Genomic DNA, 24,259 nt, shown 5'->3' with positions numbered 1-24,259 from the left:
CACGGAGCAGTGTCCCAGCCAGGCACTCGGCCTGAAGTGAGGAGCACTGGAGCCAGTGCTAAAGCTGGCAGTGCTGGAGAGGCAAGGAGTTCATGCTGGGTGACTCTCCTGGCTGCCCAGTACCTGTCGTGTCACCTTTGCAGAGGCCTGGCACAGAGCAGCCCCCTGGCAGCCTCTGGGTGAAGCCAAGCCAGGTCTCGGGTGAAAAGCACAACACCAGACTGGGAATCCAGGACAACTTTCTTTATTGCTACCAGAAGGCTTTCATCAGTACAATGGCTCTGGATACGATACCTTCCTCAGGGCTGTGGAGAGAGCTTACAGTCGGGACGGGGTGTTCTGAGAACAGGGTGTCACACGGAGGAGACGCGCTCAAGGTCAGACTCGTGGTTAGAAGTGACGTGAACACAAAACACGGGGGAGGGTTGGGGTGCTTTGTTTTGGTTTTGTGGCTGATAATGACAACGTGTTCCAAAGCTCAGGCACCCCAGCACCTCACCCAGCAGTGCAGGGAGATGTGCTGGGAGAACCGGGCCCTGCACAATTCAAGGGTTACATTTGATGGAGAGAACCAAGCCTTGGTGAGAATCCACACTGAGTGCAGCACAGCAAGAAAAACATGGTTTCAGTTTTAGTGATACAAAACCCAGTAACTGCTTTCTGTGTTGGGAAAGGCAAACCGGTGTAACTGGGACAAGTCTCTGTGCAAGGCACAGAGCACCTTCACACTCCTGTGGGAACTGCTGAAGTGTGGAGCGGCTTGCAAGCATTGGTTTGGGATTTTTTCCTGCCTAATCTTTAGTTTAAATCCAGTTTTTCAATATTATCACATTTAAACACCCACCTATTAACAAAAGAGGATTTCTGTTTAGAAGGGCAAAAGAAAGCTGTGGTGAAGGTGGGGCAGGACAGAAAGTCATGCACGAGACTGGCTGAGAACTAAAAGAGAAGCAAGCAGAAAGGGACAAAGGAGCAGGTGGGAATGGGATCAGAGAGGCCTCAGTTGGCTGGGAAACCTGCAACAGCTCCGCAGGGCTAGCTAGTGTGAGCTCTCGGATGTGGTGAATGGGTTACAACACACAAGAGCAGAAAAACAGTAGAACCAACAACACTAGAAAGGAACAGGTTTTTGCTACTTTTTTTTTGTTTGGTTTTTGGGTCTTTTTTTAGCTTTTTATACTTTTTTGTCTTTTTAAGTTGCTTAAATAGTGGAACTATAATTAGCCGCACAAGAAATAAAATTCAAAAGAGGGTCGGGATTTTTTTTTTTTTTTTCTCCTGGTTTTCTTTTGGCTCCCTTCAGTTCAGCCTGACAAGGTACGGCCCCTCCTCGCCCCGCCCCGCCGAGGCCACGGTCTGCCAGGCCCCGTGGCGGCACTCGCAGCTACATGACAGACACCGGCTGCAGAGGCGGGCAGGGGGACACGCTGCCCTCCTGCCGCGACACGTCGGCGCCGCAAACAGAGCCCACGTTCTCCAGGGCCACTGCCTCCGGAGCCAGCTCTTCGTTGTAGAGGCGCTTGATGCCATCGTAGAAGTCGTCCACTTCCATCTCCTCCACTTTGCGCTTGGCGGAGCCTGGCTTGCAGCCGCCGGCGGGAGCGGGCAGGCGCGGGTAGAGCGCGGCTGTAGCTGTGACGGGCGCTTCTGGCCGGCCGTTGTCCTTGGAGAAACCCGGCCCTGGGACAGAGGAGGGCTGGCGGTGGAACGCTCCTCTGTTACAGGTCACCAGGGTCTGCTGGAGGGGACTGTAGACATATACAGAGTTGGGCAGCAGAGAAGGCTGCAGAGTGGAAAGGTGATGTGCCGCGAGCTCCCGGCAGTGGATCAGCTGCGAGCTGTCCATCTGGAGTGGGAAGACAAGCAAAGGTAGGGCTGTTTTGGGATGGCTGGCAGGGTGAGGAGAGGGCACGGGCTCCCAGCACCCCAGCCACCTGCGTTCCTCACTTGCCAACACCACGCTGCACGCAGGAGCCCTACCACGGTGACTTCCCAAGATACACCCCTTGCTCCTTCTTGCACCTCCTGGGAATCCTGGGGGGAAGGAGGCAGAACGCTGAGACATTAAAGGATTTCGCTGCCTCTTTTTAGCAGCTGGAGTGTGTTCCCAGAGTACCACAAGGTTCCCTGCTTGCTGTCAATGAATTGAAGAGCCACAGACAAGGTGATTTTCCCTGTTGTGTTTTCTGCCTGGTGCAGCAAGGGCCTGCGTACATCAGGGCACTTGGCCCCTCCCGGTGTCACCCAATGGAGCCGGTCAGGTCTGGGACCTGGCAGCCCTGTCCCTACAGCTGAGGCCCAGCCATGCCCACAGCAGCGAAGCAGCAGGCAAACATCAGCAGCAAGGACCTGCAAAGCCCCGGCTGGGCCGGAGCTCTGGAGCGCGGAGCAGGACGTGGCCCCGGTCCCTCCCCGCTCCCTGTGCGCTGCCCTCCTCACCTGTGCCTTCTGGAGCAGCTCGATGATGAGAGCCAGCCAGTCTGGGAGCAGCTTCTCCAGCTCCAGGCTGACGATGGCCAGCGCCAGCATGGAGCCCTTGAACTGCAGCAGCTGGAAACAGGCCATGCAGTGCAGCAGCTGCTTGGTGAGCGCTGCCACGTGCTGCGACGGGCTCGGCGTGGGCAGCAGGGCCAGGAGCTGCGGCCTGCTGGACACTGCCACGGCGTGGAACTGCGGGACACAAGCACAGGGGGTGGCTGGTGGCACCTGGGACCGCACCTTGGGAGCGCACGAGGATCCTCCGGCCCGACCCTGGAGGCAATTTCCGCCCCATGGGGAAAAACCTGACGTGCTGAGCCCACCAAAGCTTGGTGCAGCCTTTGTGGTGGGACCTGCTTGGCAACAGGCTCCAGGGCTCTGCAGAAGGCCTTCCTATCCACCCTACTCTCTACAGCACACACGTGGCATTCAGAGGTCCTAGACACTCCTCAGGCATGGAGTGAGGGTAAAATTCCACAGAGAATCTCAGGATATGTTCCTTCATCTGCTCTCTTGGCTGTGCAGGACTGCAGCAGGCACGGATCCACACTCACAGCCCATCCTTGGGGCTTTCTCCATGGCTGCACCCCTGGATTCCCTGCAGCCTGATGCTTAGCTTTGAGGAAAACCATTGGCAGTGAAGAGTTAGGGGCAGTATTTTCAGGGGCTGTGCATCTGTGGCTGAACACCCCCCAGAACAGGCCAAAGGGTCAGACAGCAGGCCCATTTTTTTGGATATGGAACTTCAAGAGTGATGGGTCTCCCCTGGAATTCACTGGCAAGGCATGTTCCTTCAGAAACTACAGGTACAGAGGAACTACAAATATATTCCAGGGTCTTTGTTCCCCCAGAGGTAGAATTTTTGTCTAGTTGCTTCTTGACAGATGATTTGCACTGACAGACACCAGAAAGAACATCAATAGCCCTTTACTTACAATATGAAGGAAATCCAGTGGTGTTGCCATGTGAAGATCCCAGTTCAGTTTATCCAGGATGATCTTCTCCATTCTGCGAATTTCAGCTGGAGAACAACCACAAAAGCTATCCCGAGCCAACACTTTCAGTACTGGAATCCTCTGCAAAAGCAAAGCCAAAAAAAAAAAAAAAAAAAAGAAACGAGAGAACCAATCATTAGAGAAATGACACCAAATGCTTGGTTCCTGTCCTGCCAAGTGGCAGCCACCACGAGCGAGCAAAGGTAGGGCTGGGGGGGCAGACAGTCCGACAGTAGTGGACAGTGTTCCACGGAGGAAGAACCGAGTTACCTCATCTTCCTCAATGGTCTTTGCAGCGAGGAAGAAGCAGCTGATTGCAATACAGTTCAGGTACTTCGGACGGGCCTGTGGGACAGGAGAGCAGAGAGGGCTCTGTGTCAGTGGGATGCAGCAGTGACGCCCTGATTCCCTTGGCAGGCTGACCTCTGGGCACGCCCTGGCAGTGGCAAGCTGTGCCAAGCACAAGTCCCTGCTCCATGACATCAGGGAGGGCAGGGATTTGCCAGCCCCGTGATCGGAGTGGGCAGCACTGGACTGGAAAGAGCTCTTTAGGGTTTAGGCACTGCAGAAGTGCCAAAGAGAAAATCCTAAGGGGAGAAGGAACCCTCACAGAAAAACCCCTTCACCTGCTGCAGCTGAGCTCTGCTCCCAGTACTGCTGCGGGTCACGCGGAATGGGAAGGGGAATGGGAATTGGAAAACACTGCCTTTGCTTGGGGAGGTGTAACTCAGGAAAACTTGCTAAAAACATCTTGTGAAATTACCACCTGTCATTTCAAACTACAGTTCCCAAAACTGTGGCCCAGGGATTAGTGAGGGAGAGCTGGTTCCGTCCACAAGAAGATGGTTTTTAGGCAAGGTAATAGCAATTTGGAGGGGAAAGGGGGATTTTTTGTGAGCTTTGCAGATGGGACCACCTTGACAAGGGGCTCCACTCCCACTGGCAGTGAACGACCACTGGCCATGATCACATCCTGCAGAGTGGCCGGGGCTGGCAAGGCAGAGGCTGTTCCTAAACCCTGGCACAGCTGCAGAGCTGTGAGCAGCTCCTGGCAGCTGGGCTCTCCTGGCAGTGCTCAGAGATGCTGAAGGCCAAGGGAAGTGAAAATCCTGCGCTCACAATTTGTGCGTTCAGGTGTCCTAGGGAAAGAGTTCCCTTAGGGCAGGACTGGGACAGGGCCTGCCAAGGTGCTGTGCAGTGAGGTACTCGGGCTAACAGCCACTCCCAGCAATCCCCAAGTCTGTTCCTGGGGAAGGGACTGGTGGTGTTCACAATAAAGTCCCTGGTGAAACAACAGGACTTCAGCTGCATCAGAGCCATGAGCTTTGTGGGAGAGGAAAACTGGGGAGAGAGCACCAAGCCCCAGTGCTCAGCCAGGCAAAGCCCCTTTCCCCTTCCTGCTCACTGCCCAAAGCACACGGTGAGCTCTGGACTCCTAGTCCCACACTTTCAGAACAGACTCCTTGGCTGCTCCTCTCTGCTGAAAGAAAACCTGCTCTTGAGGGCATTGGCTGCTGAGCGATCTAAACCTTTGCCATCTCAGCATTTCAGTAAGTCAGTTACTTTAGATTCTTAAAAATAATAACTTCCATGGCTTGCACGAGAACATGATCAATATTTATTAATATTTAAGAGGTGAGTTAATGAATGATGGCACCTGTGTTCTACCACAGTCTCTCACACGGGAAAGCAAAGGCCCAGGCTCGGAATGCATCCTCCAGCTGCCATCTCCTAAGGGATATTGCTTACCCAACACAGTGGTGGTGTGGGGTGAGACATGTGCAGGTGAGACCACAGACTGCTGAGCATGGAATGTAACTGAGCAAATGTGGTAAGAGGTAGACTTCCAAAGCCTGACTTCACAGCTCCAGGCCAGGCATTCTAGGTTGCAGTACAGTGTGTTTGGTCACTTGGCAGGTGCAAAGCACTGCCCAGCTAAGGGGACCAGAGTCCCACTTGCAGAAGCCCAAATGTTTTCCCCTGCTTTTTAAAGCAGTTTCTATGGAGGAACAGCCTGAAACCCAAAGGGGCTCATCCATTCCAGTTGGGTTGAGCACAGCAGGAGGGCACAGATGTGACATGGACAGCCTGCAGCTGTGTTTGCTTCCCTTCTTCCTTCCCACCTCTCGGATATCCATCCAAGATGGACTCCATCAGGCTGTAGAGCAGCTTGGTAGGGAACTACTCCCCCCAAAAGCTGGTGTCTGTGTCCAACTCCTTCACCCATTTTTTTTTCCCCTTTTCCTTGCACCAGCTCCCTCGCCAGGCTCAAACTTCTCCTCGGTTTTTGTTCCAGCTGTTTCCTTTAGCAGGGGTGGCAGCAATGGGAGGAACGCAGCCATGGAGGTGAGCAGGGCCCTTGCCTGGTGCTGCTGTCGCAGGGCTGGCCTGGGGCACGTGGGTGCTGCCTTTGCCTTCCTGAGTCCCCCAGGCTGAGGCAGGCGCTGCTCTGGGTGCCCCCACCCCCCAGCCCTGCTGTGCAGAGCAGAGCAGAGCAGGTGCTGCCCACCCACGTGTGAGCTGGGCAGGGGTAGGGGCAGGGCTGGGGGAAGGAAGCGCTTCCATCCGGCCTCACGGCTCACACTGCACACACCAACCGTGTGCCAGGGCAGGAATCTGTTCCCATCCCTGGAGCTGCAAATATTTACCTTCACTGCTGCTAAAAACCTGTCCAAGAGGCTGATGGCCAGGGCGAGCGTTTCTGGGTAAAGGTGGAACTGGTACTTGAGCTTGGCCAGCCACTGGATGACCTCATCCCTCTGCCTTGGAGAAATGGCTACATCCTGGGGGAGAGAAAGACACGCTGTTCTCACACATGGCCTGAGAAAGTCCCAAAGGCTTTACCTCTGCAGGAGACACTCAGCATGGAAACAAAGCCTCCTTTGAAAAAAAGGGGGAACCTGGAGCCAGCCCCAGTCACCACTTTGTCCCTGCAGTAAACTCACCCCATCCCAAAAACCTGCCTTGGAAAAGAGAACTTTCTTGATAGAATCCCAAACCTCACTCCAGTGGCAGTGTACAGCGGGGACAAGAGGATGGGTGACTTGTACTTCGTCAAGCACTGGTAGGCCCAACTCCAGAGTAGTTTCCAGAAATTTATTATTTATTTAGTCATTATTTTTTTATCCTCCTGAGAACCACATGGACACACAGAAATTCTCAGCTGGAACAAAACCCTCCTTGCCAACAGCAGAGTGGAAGGACTGTTGGGGTTTTGTAGGGAAAGGGTAATTTTTATTCTTTAAAATATGGGGGTTTTTTAGCTCAGTGCCTGTTCAAATAAAGAAAATTGCAAACAGCTGACACAAGGTTCTCAGTGGCTCAGTTGATTTGGAATGGGGAGGCAACAGCTGCAGCTTTGCCTGCACTTTGGTTTAGGTGTTTGGCCCATGTCTCCCCCATCGATCTGTTTGGACAACAGCTAAATTTCAAGCACACGCACAGCTCAGTCACTGACACAAATTCCTTCCCTGTGATCCAGTTCAGAAATATCTCCAGCTTTCCTAAAGCCTTTCCCATCAACCAAGGAACTGCCTCGTCTCGCTCCAAGGGGGATTATTGGGGATTATCAGCACGGATGTGCCCAGAAGCACGAAAAGCTGGGCTGTAACTGCCCCCAGTAATGCCATGAGGGCCAAGCAGCAGGAATTCAGAATAAAACCATCCCAATACTGATAGAAAAGAAATACCCCAGGCTATGTCCACCACTGGAACACCCACGAGTACCTTCCACAGACAGTAACAGTGCCCTGGTGTCACAGCACAGATGGGCCTGTGCTCTCAGCTGCTGCTCCACTACAGCCTGGCTCTTCAGTAACCAGCACCTGCTACTTTCTCCATCCAATAGTGGTTCTTTCTAAAATCAATGCAGTTCCAGGGTGAAATGTGAGCCCCCCTGGGGGCAGGGTCCAGGAGCACAATGAACACACCACACACCAGGACAGGTTATTGAATGCTGTTCTGGTCAAGATGTTCCCAAGGGTGGGAAGGGACTTGGGCTGTACCTGGGGGGAAGAAGGGGGAATGTTCGAGGAGGGAGTGGAAATGGCACAGCTGGTGTTCCTGCTGGGGGGAGGCAGGGCTCTGCCTCAGCAGCATGGGGAGATCTCAACACCACCACCCCTCCAGCCCTTCCATTTCTACCAAGTCCTGTTCCTGCCTGATCCCACCAAAACAGGCAGCAGCTTCCACAGTTCCCAGTGGTGTCTATGCTGGTTGGGTGCCGTTTCCCTGTGCCTGCCAAAGAAAAAGGTGAGATCTTCTCCTAAAAATAGCCTGGCTGGCAAGGGTGAGAATCTCCCTCTCTGTGCTGCCTCTCCTCCAAGCCCTTCCAAGACCTGGCCTGGGATCTTGCTGCCCTTCCTGGGCAGTGTTTCAGACGCAGTGAGCATTCCCAGCAGGGCTGGAACCCAGAGCAGCAGCAGCACACGCAGTGCCTGCAGGGCCTGTCCTTGCTGAGTGAAGGGAAAAGTGTTTGACCCAAACCCACAGAGGAGCTGGGATGGGAAATTAAACCAAGCCCAGCCCCACAGTGCCTGTGGGAGGAAGGAGCAGCTGCAAAGCACCAACAGCTTGGGGCATGTCCAGCACAAGGAAGGCTCCAAAATTCAAGTGGCTCCTAAGAACTACCTGGGGAAGCAAAGGGAAGGAGGGGAGTCTCCAGCTCTTTCTGGCACCCTACAAAAAGGGCGTCTACTCCAGACCCTGTCTGCAAACAAAGGAGCAGGAGAATGGGGCAGAATCCCCTCACAGGCAGACAGACAGATAGATAGATAGATAGACAGGTGAGTTTAAACACCAGGCAAAGTTGTTGCAGCCTGGTTCAGGAGACAGGCAGGAGTGAGAGCTGGTCCCCTGCTCCCACAAACCCTGCTGCTGCTCCATGCAGGATGAAGAGCTTCCTACACAAATACCAGGCTCTAGCCATCTCCCTCAGAGGCGTCCCTGTGACACCCTCAGAACACAAATAACAAAATGCAGAACAGTGAAATTAATTAAGCGCCGAGGTCACAGATCCTTAGTTAATTGAAACTAAAAGCAAAACTGAGACACTCTGGGGGCTGAAAGTGAGAAAGTCCCTTTGGATGGAAAGCAGAGGTTCCTCCTTGGAGCAGAGTTACTTTGGGTGCGTCACCCCTGCTCCAGGCAGGAGAACCAGGACCCCACATATGGGTGCTCCCGAGGGCAAGTACAGAACAAATCATCTCTAGGGACACTGATCTCTCATACCTTGGGACTTGTGGAATATGTAGGCTAAAATAAATATCTGTCAACTCACACGTGACTCTGTTTTACTTCTGCCTATTTGAGAGAAAACAGCTCAGCTGATAATCATGTCCTTAATGTCTCCTGTCCCAGACAGGTGATCTGCTCTCTCCCCATGTCTGTTGCTGCCTGTGGGCTCCTGGGCAGTGAGCAGGTGACCCTTACGAGGACTGGAAATAAACTGAGCTCTCGGGATTCCTCAGGAGGTACAGAGAACAAGTGGGGAGGCAGAGAGAGCCAGAAGAGGAAAGAAAGGAGGCATGACACAAGTGACACTCTCCTTCTATGAAAATAAATCCAAAAATCTTCACTCAAGCCCCTCTCAGCCACGAGGTTACTCGGTAACAAGCAAACTCAACCTGTGACCAGTCTTTATGGCTCCATTTCTCCAGCATTAATCCCAAGAAAACTCCTGAATGTCACCTGCATCTTATGTAACACATGGGGGGTAAAGAGAAGGGGAACCAGAAGGGGAAAAAAATCCAAATCCCTTCAGAAGCAGGAGGAGCTTCCAGACTCAGCCCACTGTTTTTTCAGGCTGGAAAGCCTATGTGAGATCTGGCTTTGGTATGCTGGACATGCCCAGAACACTGGCCTGCATTTAAAGGAGGGAACAGCAGTTTTTAGACAAGAAGTACAAACAAAAGAGAAGAATCACGTACATTAAATCACCAGGAACAAAGTCCCCAACAGACTGTGCACCCCATACTAAAAATGGAAAGTCTTCCTGCTTCTGTAACTATGGGTTTCTTTCTTCCTGTCGAAGACCTCAACCGACACATATTTAGAAACTGAGTTTGTTCCGGTTTTAAACACCAGAACAAAAATGTCTCCTAAGGAGTCAAAACAGAAAGTTTACTGCCCAGAAATGCTTCCCTAGTGTCTCCAATCAGCTCACTGAATTTCTGCAGACACTGGCAAAGCAGGTGAGTTCATTAAAGCTCTGTGCAGCCGGTCCACCCTTGGAGCAGGGAACGGAAAGTTCCACATGCTTCGGGGTGCCAGATCTGATCCACACAAGGATGCAGATTTCCCGATTGCCACGGGAAATAAACAACAGTGTCATGCAAGGGAGGTTTTGGGCTGCTGCAGCTGCTTTCAGAGGAAGGCAGCAGGTGTTAGGGAATCTGACCCTCTCCCAGATATTACAGAAAATAGGATAATTGCCATTGCATGTCCATCGCTCAAGCGAACGCTGGGGGAACACGGGACAGTTGGACAAGTTGGGTGTCATGAACCGCAGGAACAGAGGGAAATGTGTGATTACAGACAGGAGTGTTCTCAGCTGCTCCGTGGCCTCCCAAGCCCGGGTTTCCCCTGAGCAGGCAGCTGTGTTTATGCTCTCCTCTCCCTCTGACCTTCCTACATCTCACACTCACACACACGCAGCTTCCCCTGCCAGTCAGCGATCCCTTACTGCCAGAAACGTTCAGTTAGCACAGCACCAATAATGTCAGTGTCTGAGCTGACATGCAAGGAAACAGAAAGAACAAGGTTACACCGAGACAAGAGTTTTGGGGGTGGAAATTCCAGGAGCAAGGACAAGCACAGAGGAGGGATTGCTGGGAAGTCTGCCTGAGGCAGGTGGTGGTTTCTGAGCCACCAGAACCAACTCCAGCAAGGCAGAAAGGCAAGTGCCTCATCCCTGTGAAATCTTCACCCATGAATCTGGTTTGGTTACATGGAGTCCCTACCCTATCTTGTTATCCTGCAATCTTATCTCCCTACATTATAATCACCCCAGGAGTACAGCCAGCAGGGAATTACAGGCTGGTTTACCATAAGCTAGAGTCTTAAGCTGTACGTGCCTCAAGACAGCCACAGCTACAACACACTCCACACCTCTGACAACCAGATCACTCCTCTGGAAACCGAAACGTGGATTAACAAAATACTGAGGCCCTTAAAAATGTATTTGCTCCTGCCCAACAGCAGCAGCATCTCATTTGCCAGACAGAGAAAACAAACACGACAGGGATTAGCTCTGACAGCAGCTGACTTACCTGTGTCAATGTCTCATGTGGTGCAACAACAGCAAGCTTGGATCTGGGCCCTCAGTGTGGTGATTTCAGCCCAACCCAGCAACAAAGGGCCAGAAATTCTGTAACGCCATCCTCACGTTTCACATTTTGTTTCAGACACAAGTTTGTGGAATGCACAGGTGTTTGTGAGTGCTCGGCTGAGACAGAGCCTCCTCCCAAAGGAGCACGGATGCACTTTGGGCTGGGTGAGGCCATGAGCATCCTGGTCCAGCCTCCCTGCAGCACAACAGGGGGCCTGGACTGCGGAACCCCCGTGGGCTCTCCCACCCTGAGTTTTCCTGCAATCCTGTGACAACATTCCTCCCTTGTACAGGCCAGTGCCTGGCTCTGCTTCCCCTGACACGAGCTTGCACCCTGCTCCATAAATAGACCTGCTGGAGTCAGTGGGGCTCTTCCTGGAGCAGGCATCCGATCAATGCTGTCATTTGTGAATTACTCCATAAAATGAAGCTGCTTTTAAGAACTGTTGCAGAGTTGGTGCCCAGCAGAAACAGGCACTAATAAAGCACACTAGTTTGTAAAATTCATTTAATCAGGACAATGTATGTATGTATGTATGTATGTGCTGTCACGAGCCCAGCAGAGATCTAACCCCTGTGCTGGGTACCTCCGGGGCATGTCCATCAAATAAAGAGGGAATTGTTTCCTTCAGAGACTGATTCCCCAGGTGTCAGGAAAGGTCAGTGAACACCTCCAGTTGCTCCCACACCAACCCCCCCGGACAGTCTCCTGCCTCTGCTGAGATGGATGATGTGAAGGACAGACATTACCTGATTGGCCTGAATTTTCGGCACATGTGCTTTCCACATCTGAGCTTCCCTAGAGATTGCCATCTCCAGAAGGAGAGACAACCTCTGGCTCTCCAGGGGTCCTGAAAACTTCATGGTGACCCTTGGATCCACCTGCCACCCAGCTGGATACAGCTACCTGTAAAACCAAAGACAGCTTGGTGAAACACTGGGCTCTGCCTGCCCAGACACTAGGCAGCACAGAGGGCACTAAAAGCTGCAGGAAATGGAACTGTGCCCCGGGCCCTGGCACAGCCTCGCTCAGCAGTAACAGCCTGTCAAAAGACCTGTCCATTACAAACGGAAAACAGAGCAGAGACAAGGTTCTTGTCTTTTATTTCTTTAAAGACAACAGATTCCACCACCAGCTCTCAAATGCAGAGGATGGTCTGATGGAAAAGGTTATTCATGTAGTTCTGAGACTGCCTACCAGGACCAGGGCTGCAGATTTTTGACAGATTTTTGAGAGTGTTAAATGACTTAAAGTAAAACAGTGAAATGGTAAATGAAGGGTAAATCCATGAGGAAGTTATTGAAACCTCCCATTCTTTGCATGAGGCCTCATGCAATCCCCCCAGGTGGATATTGGCCAAACACTAACCAGGCACTTTCATGTGAATACAACAGCCCAAGCTGTATTTACAGGAAATAAGCAAGGTGCTGGCTCTGAGAAAATAAACAGAATTCAGAGGGAAAACAATCTGTTATTATAAATAACAACAAAAGCAGCTCTGAGCAAATGAAGATTCAAGGTGCTTTCCCAGAGATAAAGGAAACCTTAAAGATCAGGAGTGATAGAGAACAAATATTATTCTTTATTCACACAACCTGCCCCAGGTATAAAACCACACTCCAGTCCCACTTAAGAGCCCAGAAGGTTTTAAGTGGCAAATAAACGTCAGGGCCCCCTGTCCTGAACAGGAACCGTTTCTGTATTAGATTTTTAGAGAACAAATCCTGCTCTAAGAACAAGGGACAGCCTGTCCTGGTTTGGCATATCCCTACAAGAGGTGTACAGACATCAGTGAATAGACAGAACACCTTGGAACCAGGAGTCTGAGCAGTGCTCCTGAAGCTCTGTGGTGTGTCTCTTCTCACCAGCCCCCAAATGGCCACTGTGGGCTGAAAAATCCCTATTAAAAGCTTCTCACTTGCCCAGACGGAGACTGCCTGGGGAAGTGAAACTCCAGAACCTCCAACCACAGCTTATTTACGTGCACTTACTCGGTTTTGCATTTCTTTTTTAAACCTGGGGCTGATCCTGAGGACACTTACTGTACATGGGGCTGAAGGGGAAACAGGGATGCACAGTCACAGCCTTCCCTCGGGGGCTTTATTAGCACCTCCTGAGCCTCCCATCAGAGCCACAGTTTTCCCCGTGGCCAGACTGGTTCCCAAAGGCTGCATCCCTCACCTCTCATGGCAAAGCTGTGCCTGAGCACTGCACCAGGTGGAATGTGGCAAGGGCAGAGCAGACCCCCGGCAGAGGCTGAAGCTGGGAGCGGTGCAGGGAGCCGGGGGACCGGGAGCAGCTCGCTCCACCATCGTCAGGAAAAAAACAGGAGCTATATTTAGCCCGACCATGTCTCCTAATACGAAATATCGATGGTCCTTCCTTGGTTTTGCAGGAAAGAGAGAGTAATTAGCCAACCCCCAAATCACTGGAGACAACACAGGGAAAAATGTCAGGCAGTTTTCTTGTTTTGTCACCGATAAACATTCCCACCATGTTTACAACACAAATGGGTTTCACAGGTCTCTGGAACCAGAAAAGAGCTCTCAGTTACCCCGATCCCCTCTGAGGCTGTCCCTGTGCTGCCTGGGCTGCTCAGTGATCCCAGCAGGGAGCTCGGGATGTCCCTGGAGCCCCGACGTAGCCAGGGCCTTGCAAGGGGCGTTTTTAGCGAGCACCGCTGCCAATTGCTCTCCAGTTGGCAAGGGCAGAAGAGAGGGGAATATAACCTTTCCTTCGTGAACTAGGGACGTAATTCAACTTGGGGCTGAGGCACAATAACCTTTATAAGGGAAAAAAGAGGAGGAATGACGCGCTTGAAAGTTTCCCTTGGAGCAAAAGCAGCGCAGTTTTCCAGCACAGAGAGCACGGCCAAGCAGCCCGGGGCTGAATCCAGTTTGCATCTCCATTTACATAGCTCTCCATCAGATAAATGCGTGCCTTTGGAAAAAACCGCCAGCAGGATTGTGTGCAGGCTTCCCCAAACACAAGGGAGCAGAGGCAGAACAGGCTCTGGGAGGATGAGGAGCAGGAGGGCAGGCACAGCTTCCCAAAATGCAGCACAGGGAGGGGCACGGACTCTTGCCTCTGCCCAGCTCGGGACGGTGGCACCGGAGCAGCCCAGAAAAGTGACAGCAGCGCTAGAGAACCCTGCCGGGCTGGCAGCACCTCTCAGCCAACAGCAGGGCCAGCAGGAGGCCTGAGCCTGCCCCCACACCAAACACTGGCTCCGGCCAAAAACTCCCTGTGTTGTTCTGCAACCGAGCCCGAGCCACCCACGGCTGGAGGAACTGCCCAAGCCGGGACAGTCACCAAGAACTAACTCACCCCAGCTTTCTGCTTCCTTTCCTGATCCAAAATTAAGCTTTAGCTCCAGGGTGCTGGCCTTTTGGGTTCAGGTTTTTTTTCCCCTATGGTTATTTTGGGAGCTTTTCGACCACCGTTCAAACAGTTCCTGAAGTTCCTAATCTTCACTGGAAGGTCAAGTGGCTGAGCTGAAACCTCTTAAAGAACTGAGGAGTTAATAAAGGAGAAGTGAGCCCAGACAAGGCAGTGGCTTTGATGCCTCCTGTGAGGAGTGGCAAGTCGGATCTTGCTCCAAAATTAGAGAGTCAAAACCTTGGTGTGAGGTTTTCACTTGTGAGAGACATCAAAAATCACCTCCTTATCCATGGCAAACACCCCGAGCTGGTCCATAAAATAAAGATCTCATAAGGATCTCTCTTTGGTCCAAGTTTATAGCTACCTTGACTCAAAGAAATGCTTTCCAGTTCCCCTGGAGAGATTTTAGAATGCCAAATCCTGCAGGCTACAGTTTCCAAAAGCAGTTTTTGCAGGAATTGGGGCAGACAACTCCCTGATCAAGTAACACCTTGTGGTTTGGGGGGACGCATTCGTGTGGGATGCAAACTAGAGGAGTTTTTTCCTTATTATTTTTAGGCTTTGTAATCACTTGCAGTGACTATAAAAAGTACCTCCTGCACAAAAGATGCTGCTCCAGGAACATACCATCCACTGGCAGGACAAGCTCCTAACACAGCTCCTGATTTTCTTGCCTCCAGTTGCAATTTAACTGTCCTCATACAACTGAATTACAAACAGGATCGCTGAAATAATTCAGGGCAGTAACAAAAACCTCTTTGGTTCTGATTGTGGCTTGTTTTCTGTTTGCTGTGGGGGGTTTGTTTGTTTGCTTGCTTTTCTAACACAGCTCATTTTGAAAACAATTAACAAGACTTCTAGGGCTGGAGACAACCCAGACCCCATTGTGTTTGTTCTGCACATCAGTCCAGGTGGATATTCCGAACAAGGGGGGTAATTCCAGTAGAGCTGAAGCACCACACCAATTTCTGCAGGCCTCATACTTTCAGGGACCAGCGGCCAAACCTGCTTCAGCTTTAGCAAGCAATAATAAAATCTCACAGATGACCTGCAAACAGATTTTTCTGGGCAGCAGGGGGGAAGGCGAAGCAGAAGGAAGAGAGGAGGAGACTGAATTCCTCAGAGCTCCAGCCAGCCATCTGTGATTTCAAAGGATCCAAGCCTACTGCTAGCAGAAATGTCTAACTGCAAGTTGTGATTAGTAATTTCAAAGCTGTGGCCGGGGGCTGGGATGGATGTCAGTTTTAGTACCTGGGGCTTTCTCTCAGCTTAACTCTTTCCTCACACACCCTGGCAGTGAAGCAGTCTGGGCAGAGGGAAATGCCAAAGCACAGCCTGGTGTGACAGCAATAAATGAGCAGGTGACAAGTGTGGGCTCAAATCAACTGCTTTGGAATGTACAAAATAAATGGCCAATGGGAACAGCTCAACAGCGTTGTGAGACAATAAAAATTTTTCAAGCTAAGTGGATGGGAAAAGTACGTTTGGGAATACAATTTCAAATGTTAACAGCTACCTAAGCGTGTTGCTGTTTGAAGCAACAAGCTGACTTCTGGTCATATAGGAAGCCCAGTAAGAATTCTCCCCATGAGCAATGGCTTAGTGTCACACCTAAGGGCCTGCAGGTGATCTCACACCTCTCACCAGCAGCACCTTGGAGCCCTGCTAAGCCCAAATTGGCAAAGAGGAGATTTTCTGGAGGCTGGCAGAGGGCCCTTGCCACTTGTCTGTGTGACTCAGCCCGAGCTGCCTCCCACAGCCTGGTACAAAGGCAAGGCTGTGAGGTATTTTGGCAGCACCGTTCAGGCGGGCTCACGTACATCACTCGCTCGCCACTTCTTTTCCTCCAACCAGATTTTTCCCTGGGAGTGCAAATAAAGCTGACCTCATTTTAGTGCCGGTTTACCGAACAGATGAATTTTTCCAAACGTTTTAAAGGGACCTGCCAGCTCAAACCACGGGTGGAAAAGGGAATGCAGAGCAGTGTTTTGATGGGAGGGAGGGGAGGGGTTTTTATGTCCTGTTTTGAAACAGAAATCCCAGGGTCCGTTTAGCAGCTAGGAAGGAGGAGCCCTCTGGAAAAGAGCTGCTCCATAAACAGGACCAGTTCTAAGAGATTTCTGCTCTCCTTCATTCCGCCAGCCTTGTGACTAACATCAGGGATTTGCTGTTTACAGGAAACTTAAAATGGTATTTTCCAAAGTAGGGACTTTTTAAAAAAAAAGGTAGAGGATGAGCTCCTGACTGAAATTTCAGACAGTGTCACCATTCCTCCCTCCTGCTGAGACGGGCATGCTTCCAGACCCATGCCCACCCCACTCCCTGCTCTAGTGGCTCTGGTATGAAGGGCCAGAAGAGCAGCAGGAGGAGGAGGAGAAAGAGGTGGAGGTTTGCATTTCCTTTTTGTCTGGCACCTGCCAAGATGAGTCCATTCAAGCAGCCTTTGACCAGAAAGATCTTTGGTCAGTAAGGGCTTAAATATTCCACGCCACAGCTTCCGAGTGGTGCAAACAGGCTGCTTTAATCACAGCTCCTTTCCCTGCTGCGGCAGACGCAGACCAAGCAAACTGTGGATAAAAGGGACACTCAGGATTTAGCCCTAGGACAACAGCTCCAGCTGCAGAACGTTATGTGCTGATACAAAAAAAGGAGATGAAACTCAATATATTTTCATGAGCTCTGCTCTGATATTTTGGTTTATTTGAACCTAAAAATGAGTGGAAGACGTAAATTCACCACAAGGTTTTTACAGATCAGCCACGGGATAGACTTCACTAGGAACGGGCCCTGCTATTGTTTGGCAGCAGATCCCAAGGCTCAGGAACAGGTCAGGAATGTGATCCTTTACTGTGTGAACTGGGGTGTCATGTCAAGGACAGTCAGCCCTTGCCTGGGACAATCACAAGGGTCCCATACCAAAAAGATGGTGCCATCTTCTTGCTCAGATCTGAAGCAGCAGGCAAAACAAAGCAAAGAGAAACGAGTGCTTGCTGAAACGTGCCCAATTATATTTATACTTTTTCCAATGTAAATGACAGATAAATCCAAGCCAGCAATAGCTGAGCCTTGTGCAAGTCCCCTGTACACCACTGACAGAAGAATGAGCAGCTCCCACGGGCATCTGACCAAGGCTGGCATGGCAGCCTCTGGGCTCTGCTTGGGAACTCTCTGGGTCTTTGGGGACAAGGTTCAGGACTACTGGGGAAGACCTGTGAACCTCTGAGGAGCTTGAGGGCAGCGCTGTCACGGAGCCCCTAAACCAGGGGGCTGAGGGAACCCCAACAGCCTCAACGAGCACCCCCAGCTGCCCCCAATTAGGGAGAGCCAAGCACCCACTCAGCAGCACCTGGGCAGTCTGTATAAGAGGCAGCTCGAGGCAGCAGCCCCTTTCGGCAGAGCTGATGTGGAGCTGTGCTGCTGTGACAGGGGGCTTTGGTGGCCCTGCCCCTATACAACCGTCCTCAGGCATGGTGGTGGCACAGCAAGGGGGCATCTCCCCTGCAGGCACTGCCCAGGGCCCTGAGTCTGCAGAAGGTGTGGTTGCCTTTGAAGAGCCACGGTGCCCAGGGAAGGACTGTTAGAAGTTAGGGGGCTGCACAACATCAGCTTTTATGGGAGATGGGCAGGATTTCCTCTGGGACTCGTCAGCTCGGAGAGCCTCGGCCCCATGTGCAGCAGAGAAGCAGGCAGTGCCTCCCTCCACCCTCAGGGTAAGTGCAGGATCTGGGGAGAAGGGCAAGGGTTGGAAGCAGGTGATTGCTGGGACTCAAAGGAAACTTTCTGCCCTATCTCAAGGCTTATAACTACAAAATAGGATCAAAGCATGTGGTGGGAGAGGATGGGAAGGCATAAAAAAACCCAGCAAATGATGCCTAAGTGGTTTCACATTCAGCATTTGCATCTATGAGGTTCCGTTCTGGAGAAACCCCCCCACAGCTTTTTCTGGTGGGCAAGCATGCTGGGGGTGCTTCCCTGAGGTGTGTGTCTGCTCATGAGCAGTGTGGGAAGGTAACATGGAAAGGTGTGTGCACGTGAGAGAACGCAGTCCTGGATTACAGAGGGGTGGTGGGGTGGCCTGGGAGTGCTGCAGTGGAGGGATACAGGCTCTATTGCAGAAAGGAGGTGCTGGTGCCTTGGTTCCTGTGGGGGACTCCCAAGGAGTGTGAGGTGTGCAGGGAGAACAATGTGGCAGAGCACAGGGAGCCCAGGAGCATCCCGGACACAGGGGTGCCACTGGACACCACATCTTCCTATAAGGGGGGCTTGTTGGGACATGTGAGGGTCAGAGGCTGCCTTGGCTGCAGTGACCATGGTGTAGTGGAGGCAGCTGGGGATGAGGTCAGACAAAAGCCAAAGCCCAGCCGGAAGGAATTGTGTTGGGCAAGCCGTGGGAGAGACTAAAGAGGCTTGAGTACTTGGGTAGCAGGAGGAAGGCCAAGGAAAATCTGGGCAGACTCCTGGCTGGAAGTAGAGTGTGGATGAGGGGACAGGTGGATTGAGAAGTAGCTCAATGACTGTGACCAGAGGATGGTCATCAGTAATGTTGCTTTGCTGTGAGGGTGACAGAGCTTTGGCTGGGTTGCTGAGAGAGGCTGTGGACTTTTCATCCTTTGTACGAGTGTTTGGACATGGCACAGAGCAACTGCTTTTAGGTGGCCCTGCCTGAGCAGGGGCCTCAGACAAGTTGATTTTCAGAGGTACTTTCCCAGCCTCAAGCATTTTGGGATCCTAAAGGCTCAAAGCAGCCCCGGTCTAAGGATCCAGAGCAGCTTGTCCCTTCTTCAGGAAGGCTTTAAAATGCAAAAAAAGGGGCAAACCAAACCTGGCATTATGTAATGTCTCACTGGTAGTCTCCTCAAAGCAGCACATGCAGAGTGTGATTCACTTCTCCCACCACCAATGTAACTTGGTATAAATCAACAGCAACTTGAAGGAAGTCACTCCAAGGAAAACCAAGCTTGCAAAGGATGAGAGAGAGCTGTAATCTCATAAAATAGGGCCAGAGGCTTTCAACCCCATAAAAAAAGAGCTCTCTAGAGGCAAGGGCCAACAGGCATTTGGAATTTGAAGCATCATGCACCACCTTTTGAGTAATATAATCCCCTGAAACCAAATGAATGCAATGCCTCTGTGGGCAAGAACACAGAGACAGGATTCAGCAGTGCCTCTTTGTCTTTGGGCAGTAGTCAGTCATTAACCTCAATGAAGGGTGATAAAACCAAACAAGTTTGTACCCAGTTCAACTCCCACATCCCATAAGTGTCTGACTACGATGGCCTGATTCCTCTTGACAACAACAAAAAGAATTTTGCCTGAAAGCCTAAGTGCTCACCAAGGCCAGTATTTTGCTTTATAGCTTCTGATTGGCTTCAGGATAAATAAGTGATTACAGCCAATATCAGGATACAGTGTGAGGCTGTAAAAAGAGATAATTATGAGGAAATGAGGACTTATCTGCTGTTGAAACAATAGATCAATTATGAGGTACAGCACAGTAGCTGCAGAGCAGCATTCTTGTGCTCTGAGGGTACTGCCTCCTCTTTCTCATCAACCAAAGAGAACCCACAGTTATAAAGCTTAATTATCCTCCAGGAGCTCGAGCTTGCTGACTAATTAGCCTCTTGTTGAGACAATACAGAAAAGGATATAATTCCAATTGTCTGCCAAAATAGCATGGCACAGGGACAGTCCTGGCTCTTCCCTGCGTGCTCATCTCTCCTGTCCTGCGAGAGCCTAGATATGCCCACAGTTCTGGACAGCCTAAGAACAGTCCTGGGCCTAAAATAAAATAAACCCAGATGTGGGAGCTGTGAGGCACCAAAAGGGTCCAAAAGCCTCTGGCAGATGGGTTCACCCAGCACCTCCCATCATCCTGGTAGAGATGTCTGGTGTCTGGGCTGCTGAGCAATATGGAGTATCTGCAGTAACGTGTGATGTAGGAGTGAGCTTTTAGAGGAGTTAATGGCACAGCAAGTGCAAATACCCACTGTGGTTAACAAATGAGTATTGATAGTACTTGGAGTCAGCAAACACACAGGAAGGGAAAATGTCAGACCACAACTGTTTCATACAGAGACTGGAGACACCTGTAATTTCCTTCCATCTCAGTGAGTTCACTTTTGTTTTTTTTTTTGGCTTTTGGAAATAGCTACTGTTGTGCTGTATTCTGGGAAACTTTTCTCAGTGAGGCAGAATCCCCCTTAAAATGTACCTCCTTGATGGGCAGCCTGGCTTTCCTGCTGCTTCACTGGAGTGTGCTGCTGAAAAGGTCCTTGGTCAGGACCTCCTCGGACCCCACAGAGTCGTGGGAGCCAAGGAAAGAAGGCAAATACGGGCAGGTTCCCAGCAAAGTTAGTTGTGGGCACACATTCTACCTATTGCAGGGGAGGAATTCAGATCCCACAGCTGTGTTACACTCTGTCTGGAGATGCAGGTCTTCACTCACAGTCTGGTCCATGCTCAGGCAATTGAGTCCTAAGGGTTATCATTTGGCACTCAAAATAGGTTGTCTGGTTTTCCTGAGGCCGGTGGTCCTGCCTGTCCTTTTTAAAATCCCTCAGTGTGGTATAAGCTGCAGATGTTGTTTATCTATCCCTTCCATCACCCAGTTCAAACGGATCACTTACATTGGTGTGAAGCTGACCTTTATTTCATAAATACAAAAAGTGCCTTGTAAAAACACAATTATTAGACCTGTGAATCTAAGTGCTCTCCAGAAAGCCAGGTCAGCATGAGGTCAAGACTAATTACTGCTTTAACCATTGGGTGGCTGGAGGTGTGCAAGGGAAAGCATCTTCCAGCAGGCCCTGAGGGAAGGGACCTTCCACCATAGGGGAAGCCTCACTTCAGTCTGTGAAGGAGGAATGCTAAGAGCCAGGTGAGCACAGAAAGGATGAGAATGGAAAATCAAAGAGGCTGTGATTACAGGGGGAGATGCTCAAAGCTTTACCAAGCTGTAAACACTTGGTCCACCAAAAAGCTTCTCCCAGGGCAGTGACACAAGCCAAGACAGCAGAACTGAACCGTGTCACACTGGGACTGACCCCTGATTAAACGGATAAATGTAGGGACATATTACTGGGACCACCTGAAAACAGGAAAACAACTCATTTACTCCAAGTATTGACTGCATCAAAGGGTTACTGTAAGATGGAACACAGGTCTGGAAGCAGGGGAAAACACAGTTCCAAAGACCCAGCCAGAGAAGGGCTGTGCAGTTCCTGCTCAAGGCAAGCTCTCAGCGGCACGGGCTGCAGCCCTGGGACACCCCAAACATGGAACAGGGGGAGAGCCTGGCCCCAGCTGGCATCCCACAAGCAGGAAGGACCTTTTGGGGACAGGATCTCCACAGCAAGGTTCTCATCAGAGGCAGTATCAGTTGTTTTAATAGGGTCCCAGACCAAATGAAGAGCGGGACTTGGGAATGCAAGACATATACAGTAAGACCAGCAGCTAAGATCAGTCCTGCTGCATCAAACTGTGCCTAAGTTCTACACGTGGGGAGGATAATTAAAACTGTGTGTGTGTGTGAACCTATATACACCCTCCCCCCCCCATGTGAAGTTCAGTTCCTGCTGGAGAGAAGCCAGAAAATCGGCTTCCCACACCCCATGCCAAGGTCTGTGCAGGCACCGATGAGAACAAGCCCTCCCCCTGCCCTACCAGCCAGCCGAACTACTTGAAAACCAAATGTGAATCATTTGCCGGGATCCAAAATCCAACCCCCGAGACAAGGAAAAGATGCCATGATTTGCTTTTAGAGACACCCTGGCCTTGCCTGACCCGGGCTCCAAGTGCACCTGCAGTGGAGCAGAGGTGGGGGGCACAGCTGCCACCCCTGCAGCCAGAGGGTAGATGCTCCCCTTTGCCAAGTGTGTCATGCACCACTCACATCTTGCTCCGTTTAAACATTTTATTAAAAAAAAAAAATCTCACCCTTTTGTCTTTAAAAGGGGCTGTGCCATGTACATGCTGTTGCAGCACACCACAGAAAGAAATGTCTGGGAGCAGACAAAGGCTGATGCTGAAACAGTGTTTTAACCACAGGGTTGAATTAGCCTGTTGTCTAACACCATTACTTTTAAGAGTGGTAAAATGAGGGTTTGTTCCTTTTTCCCTCCTTCTAAGGGTCAAAAGGGGAAGATAGGAGAGCAGGTTATTTTGTGTTCAATGGACAAGTTTTCAGTAGGATTTTTTTCTGTAACTCTGCTTTCTACCACAGGCACAAATACCCATGGCTATCTCAATCCCTTCAGTGCACCCCTTTGGAGATGGAATTAAAGAACACAGTGCTGCTCTTGCTTCAAGAAAACTTCTTCCATCGGAGCCAGGACGGCTAAGAGGGGACTGGGGGAGAAAGTGGAGCCCGTCTCTGCAAATCAAGTACACAAAGACACAAGAACAAAACCCAAAACCAGGAGGCCTACAGGGAAGCTGGAGAATCTTCTTCAGGTACCGTAATGACAGGACAAGGAGTAATGGGTACAAGCTGAAAGAGGGGAATATTAGGTTCGATATTCGGAAGAAACTCTTTACTATGAGGGTGGTGGGAGACGATAACAGGCTGCCCGAGGGAGGCTGGGGATGCCCCAAGCCTGAAAGCGTTCCAAGCAAGGCTGGATAGGGCTTGGATGGACCTGGTCACCTGGAGCTGTCCTGCCCACGGCATAGGGATTGCGACTACGTGATCTTGAAGGCGCAGTCCAACCCGTTCAGATCCTCTGATCGCTAATCCCGTGCGTCGCACCTGGGGCACAAAAGCCCCTGCGTGGAGCGGGGGGACGGGACAGGGACCCGCCCGGGCACACAAAGCGCGGCTGCCGGCATGCCTGGCGCCTGTACGACCGCAGCGTTTATAATCACACCCCCCCGCAGCTCCGATCCCCCCGAGTCCCCTCCCGGCTCTCACCTCCCCTGCTCGGCGGCGGGGTGCCCGGCGGGGCCCGGCCATCAGCACCCCATGGCGGGGCGGCGGCGCCGGGGCTCCTCCGCGGCGCTTCAGCACCGTGCGGGGCCCATGCCCGGGGCGGCGGCGGTGGCCGGCGGGCTCCTCATGTCGCCATGACGGGGTAGGGAATGGTGAGGGGGAATCTTGGGGGAGTGTAGGGGCGGGGGGAGGGAGGGGGGGAAGAGGGGTGAGCGGGCCGCCGCCGCGCGGGAGGGGGGGGGGGGGGAGGGTTAAATTAAAATAAAATAAAATAAAAACGAAAAGGGAGGGGAGGGGAGCGAGAGGCAGCCCGCAGCCAGCCGCTTCCCGGGGGGTTCGGGGAGGGGAGGAGGGGGGGGAGGAAAGAAGCGCCGGCGAGGCGGCGCGAGCGCCCCTCAGGGCGGAACCGCCTCGCCTCAGCGCCGCCGGCAGAGGACAAAGCCCCGCGTCACGGCTGCGGGAGGCCAACGGCGGCTGGAGGCGGCTCTCAGCCCTCCCGGTTCCACCCGGTGGCTGTGGAGGGGGAGCGGGAGGGCTGGAGGGGGAGGAGAGCGGGGACTCTTTTTCTCGGCGGAAGCATCGCGCGGCAGCGGGGACTCGCCCGGCGCGTGCGCGGCTCCGTGAGGGAGCTGGGGGGGGGGGGGGGGGAGGAGGTGCCGGGGCCCGGTGCTCGGTGTGTTATTTGAAACGCTCTCGAAGCGAAGGGGCAAAAGTGTTTATATGTCAGGTAATTGTAAGTGAGCCCTGAGCTGTGCCGATCCTCGGAGAAAGGGTCACGGTCTCGCCTGTTCCTTGCGCGTCCCGTGTCTCCCAGCCTGAGTGTGCTGGAACAGAGAACTCCCTGTGTTATCCCTGCTTGATCCCTTATTTACTGCGCTGCAGGATGTAAACAGGGATTTGCCCTGCACTTTATATACTTCCTTAGGCCTTTCCCCAGCACGAAGGCCTGCAGCGCTGTCCTTTTCCGTGTCGTTTCCAGGCTGGCATTCCCGCTGATAGCGCAAGATGCCTCGAGTGCTATGGAAGCTGAGCTGTTGTCTCTCGGCTCCATTTATTGCTTGAGAACTGGACGAGGTTTTGAGTGTTTAAATCCTTTTGCGACTTCTTTTTTTTCCTTCTCTCTCTCTCTTTTTTTTTTTTTTTAATGTGTT

General features: G+C 51.8%; 1 protein-coding gene across 1 annotated transcript; it reads right to left on the bottom strand.

The window, feature by feature from the left end:
- Positions 1 to 228: 228 nt before the first annotated feature.
- On the bottom strand, positions 229 to 23,340 carry CCNI (cyclin I). Its single transcript, XM_062493185.1, has 7 exons — positions 23,091 to 23,340; positions 11,551 to 11,707; positions 6,122 to 6,256; positions 3,744 to 3,818; positions 3,414 to 3,554; positions 2,440 to 2,670; positions 229 to 1,846 (listed from the first exon to the last, which is right to left on the bottom strand). Exons 2-7 carry the CDS (start codon positions 11,662 to 11,664, stop codon positions 1,385 to 1,387), a joined length of 1,158 nt encoding a protein of 385 aa, XP_062349169.1. The 5' UTR covers positions 11,665 to 11,707; positions 23,091 to 23,340; the 3' UTR covers positions 229 to 1,384.
- Between the last annotated feature and the right edge of the window lie 919 nt (positions 23,341 to 24,259).

Source organism: Cinclus cinclus, chromosome 5 (genome assembly GCF_963662255.1).
Source record: "Cinclus cinclus chromosome 5, bCinCin1.1, whole genome shotgun sequence".
NCBI classification, from domain to species: Eukaryota; Metazoa; Chordata; class Aves; order Passeriformes; family Cinclidae; genus Cinclus; species Cinclus cinclus.
This window is presented reverse-complemented; position numbering and strand designations above follow the sequence as displayed.

Excerpts from the sequence above, each read along its gene's own strand:
- CCNI (XM_062493185.1), bottom strand. The coding sequence starts at position 11,664 with ATGAAGTTTTCAGGACCCCTGGAGAGCCAGAGGTTGTCTCTCCTTCTG. Across the intron at positions 3,819-6,121 it reads GGTTTTTAGCAGCAGTGAAG|GCCCGTCCGAAGTACCTGAA; the intron begins GTAAATATTTGC and ends CCTGTCCCACAG. Across the intron at positions 3,555-3,743 it reads AGACCATTGAGGAAGATGAG|AGGATTCCAGTACTGAAAGT; the intron begins GTAACTCGGTTC and ends TTGCTTTTGCAG.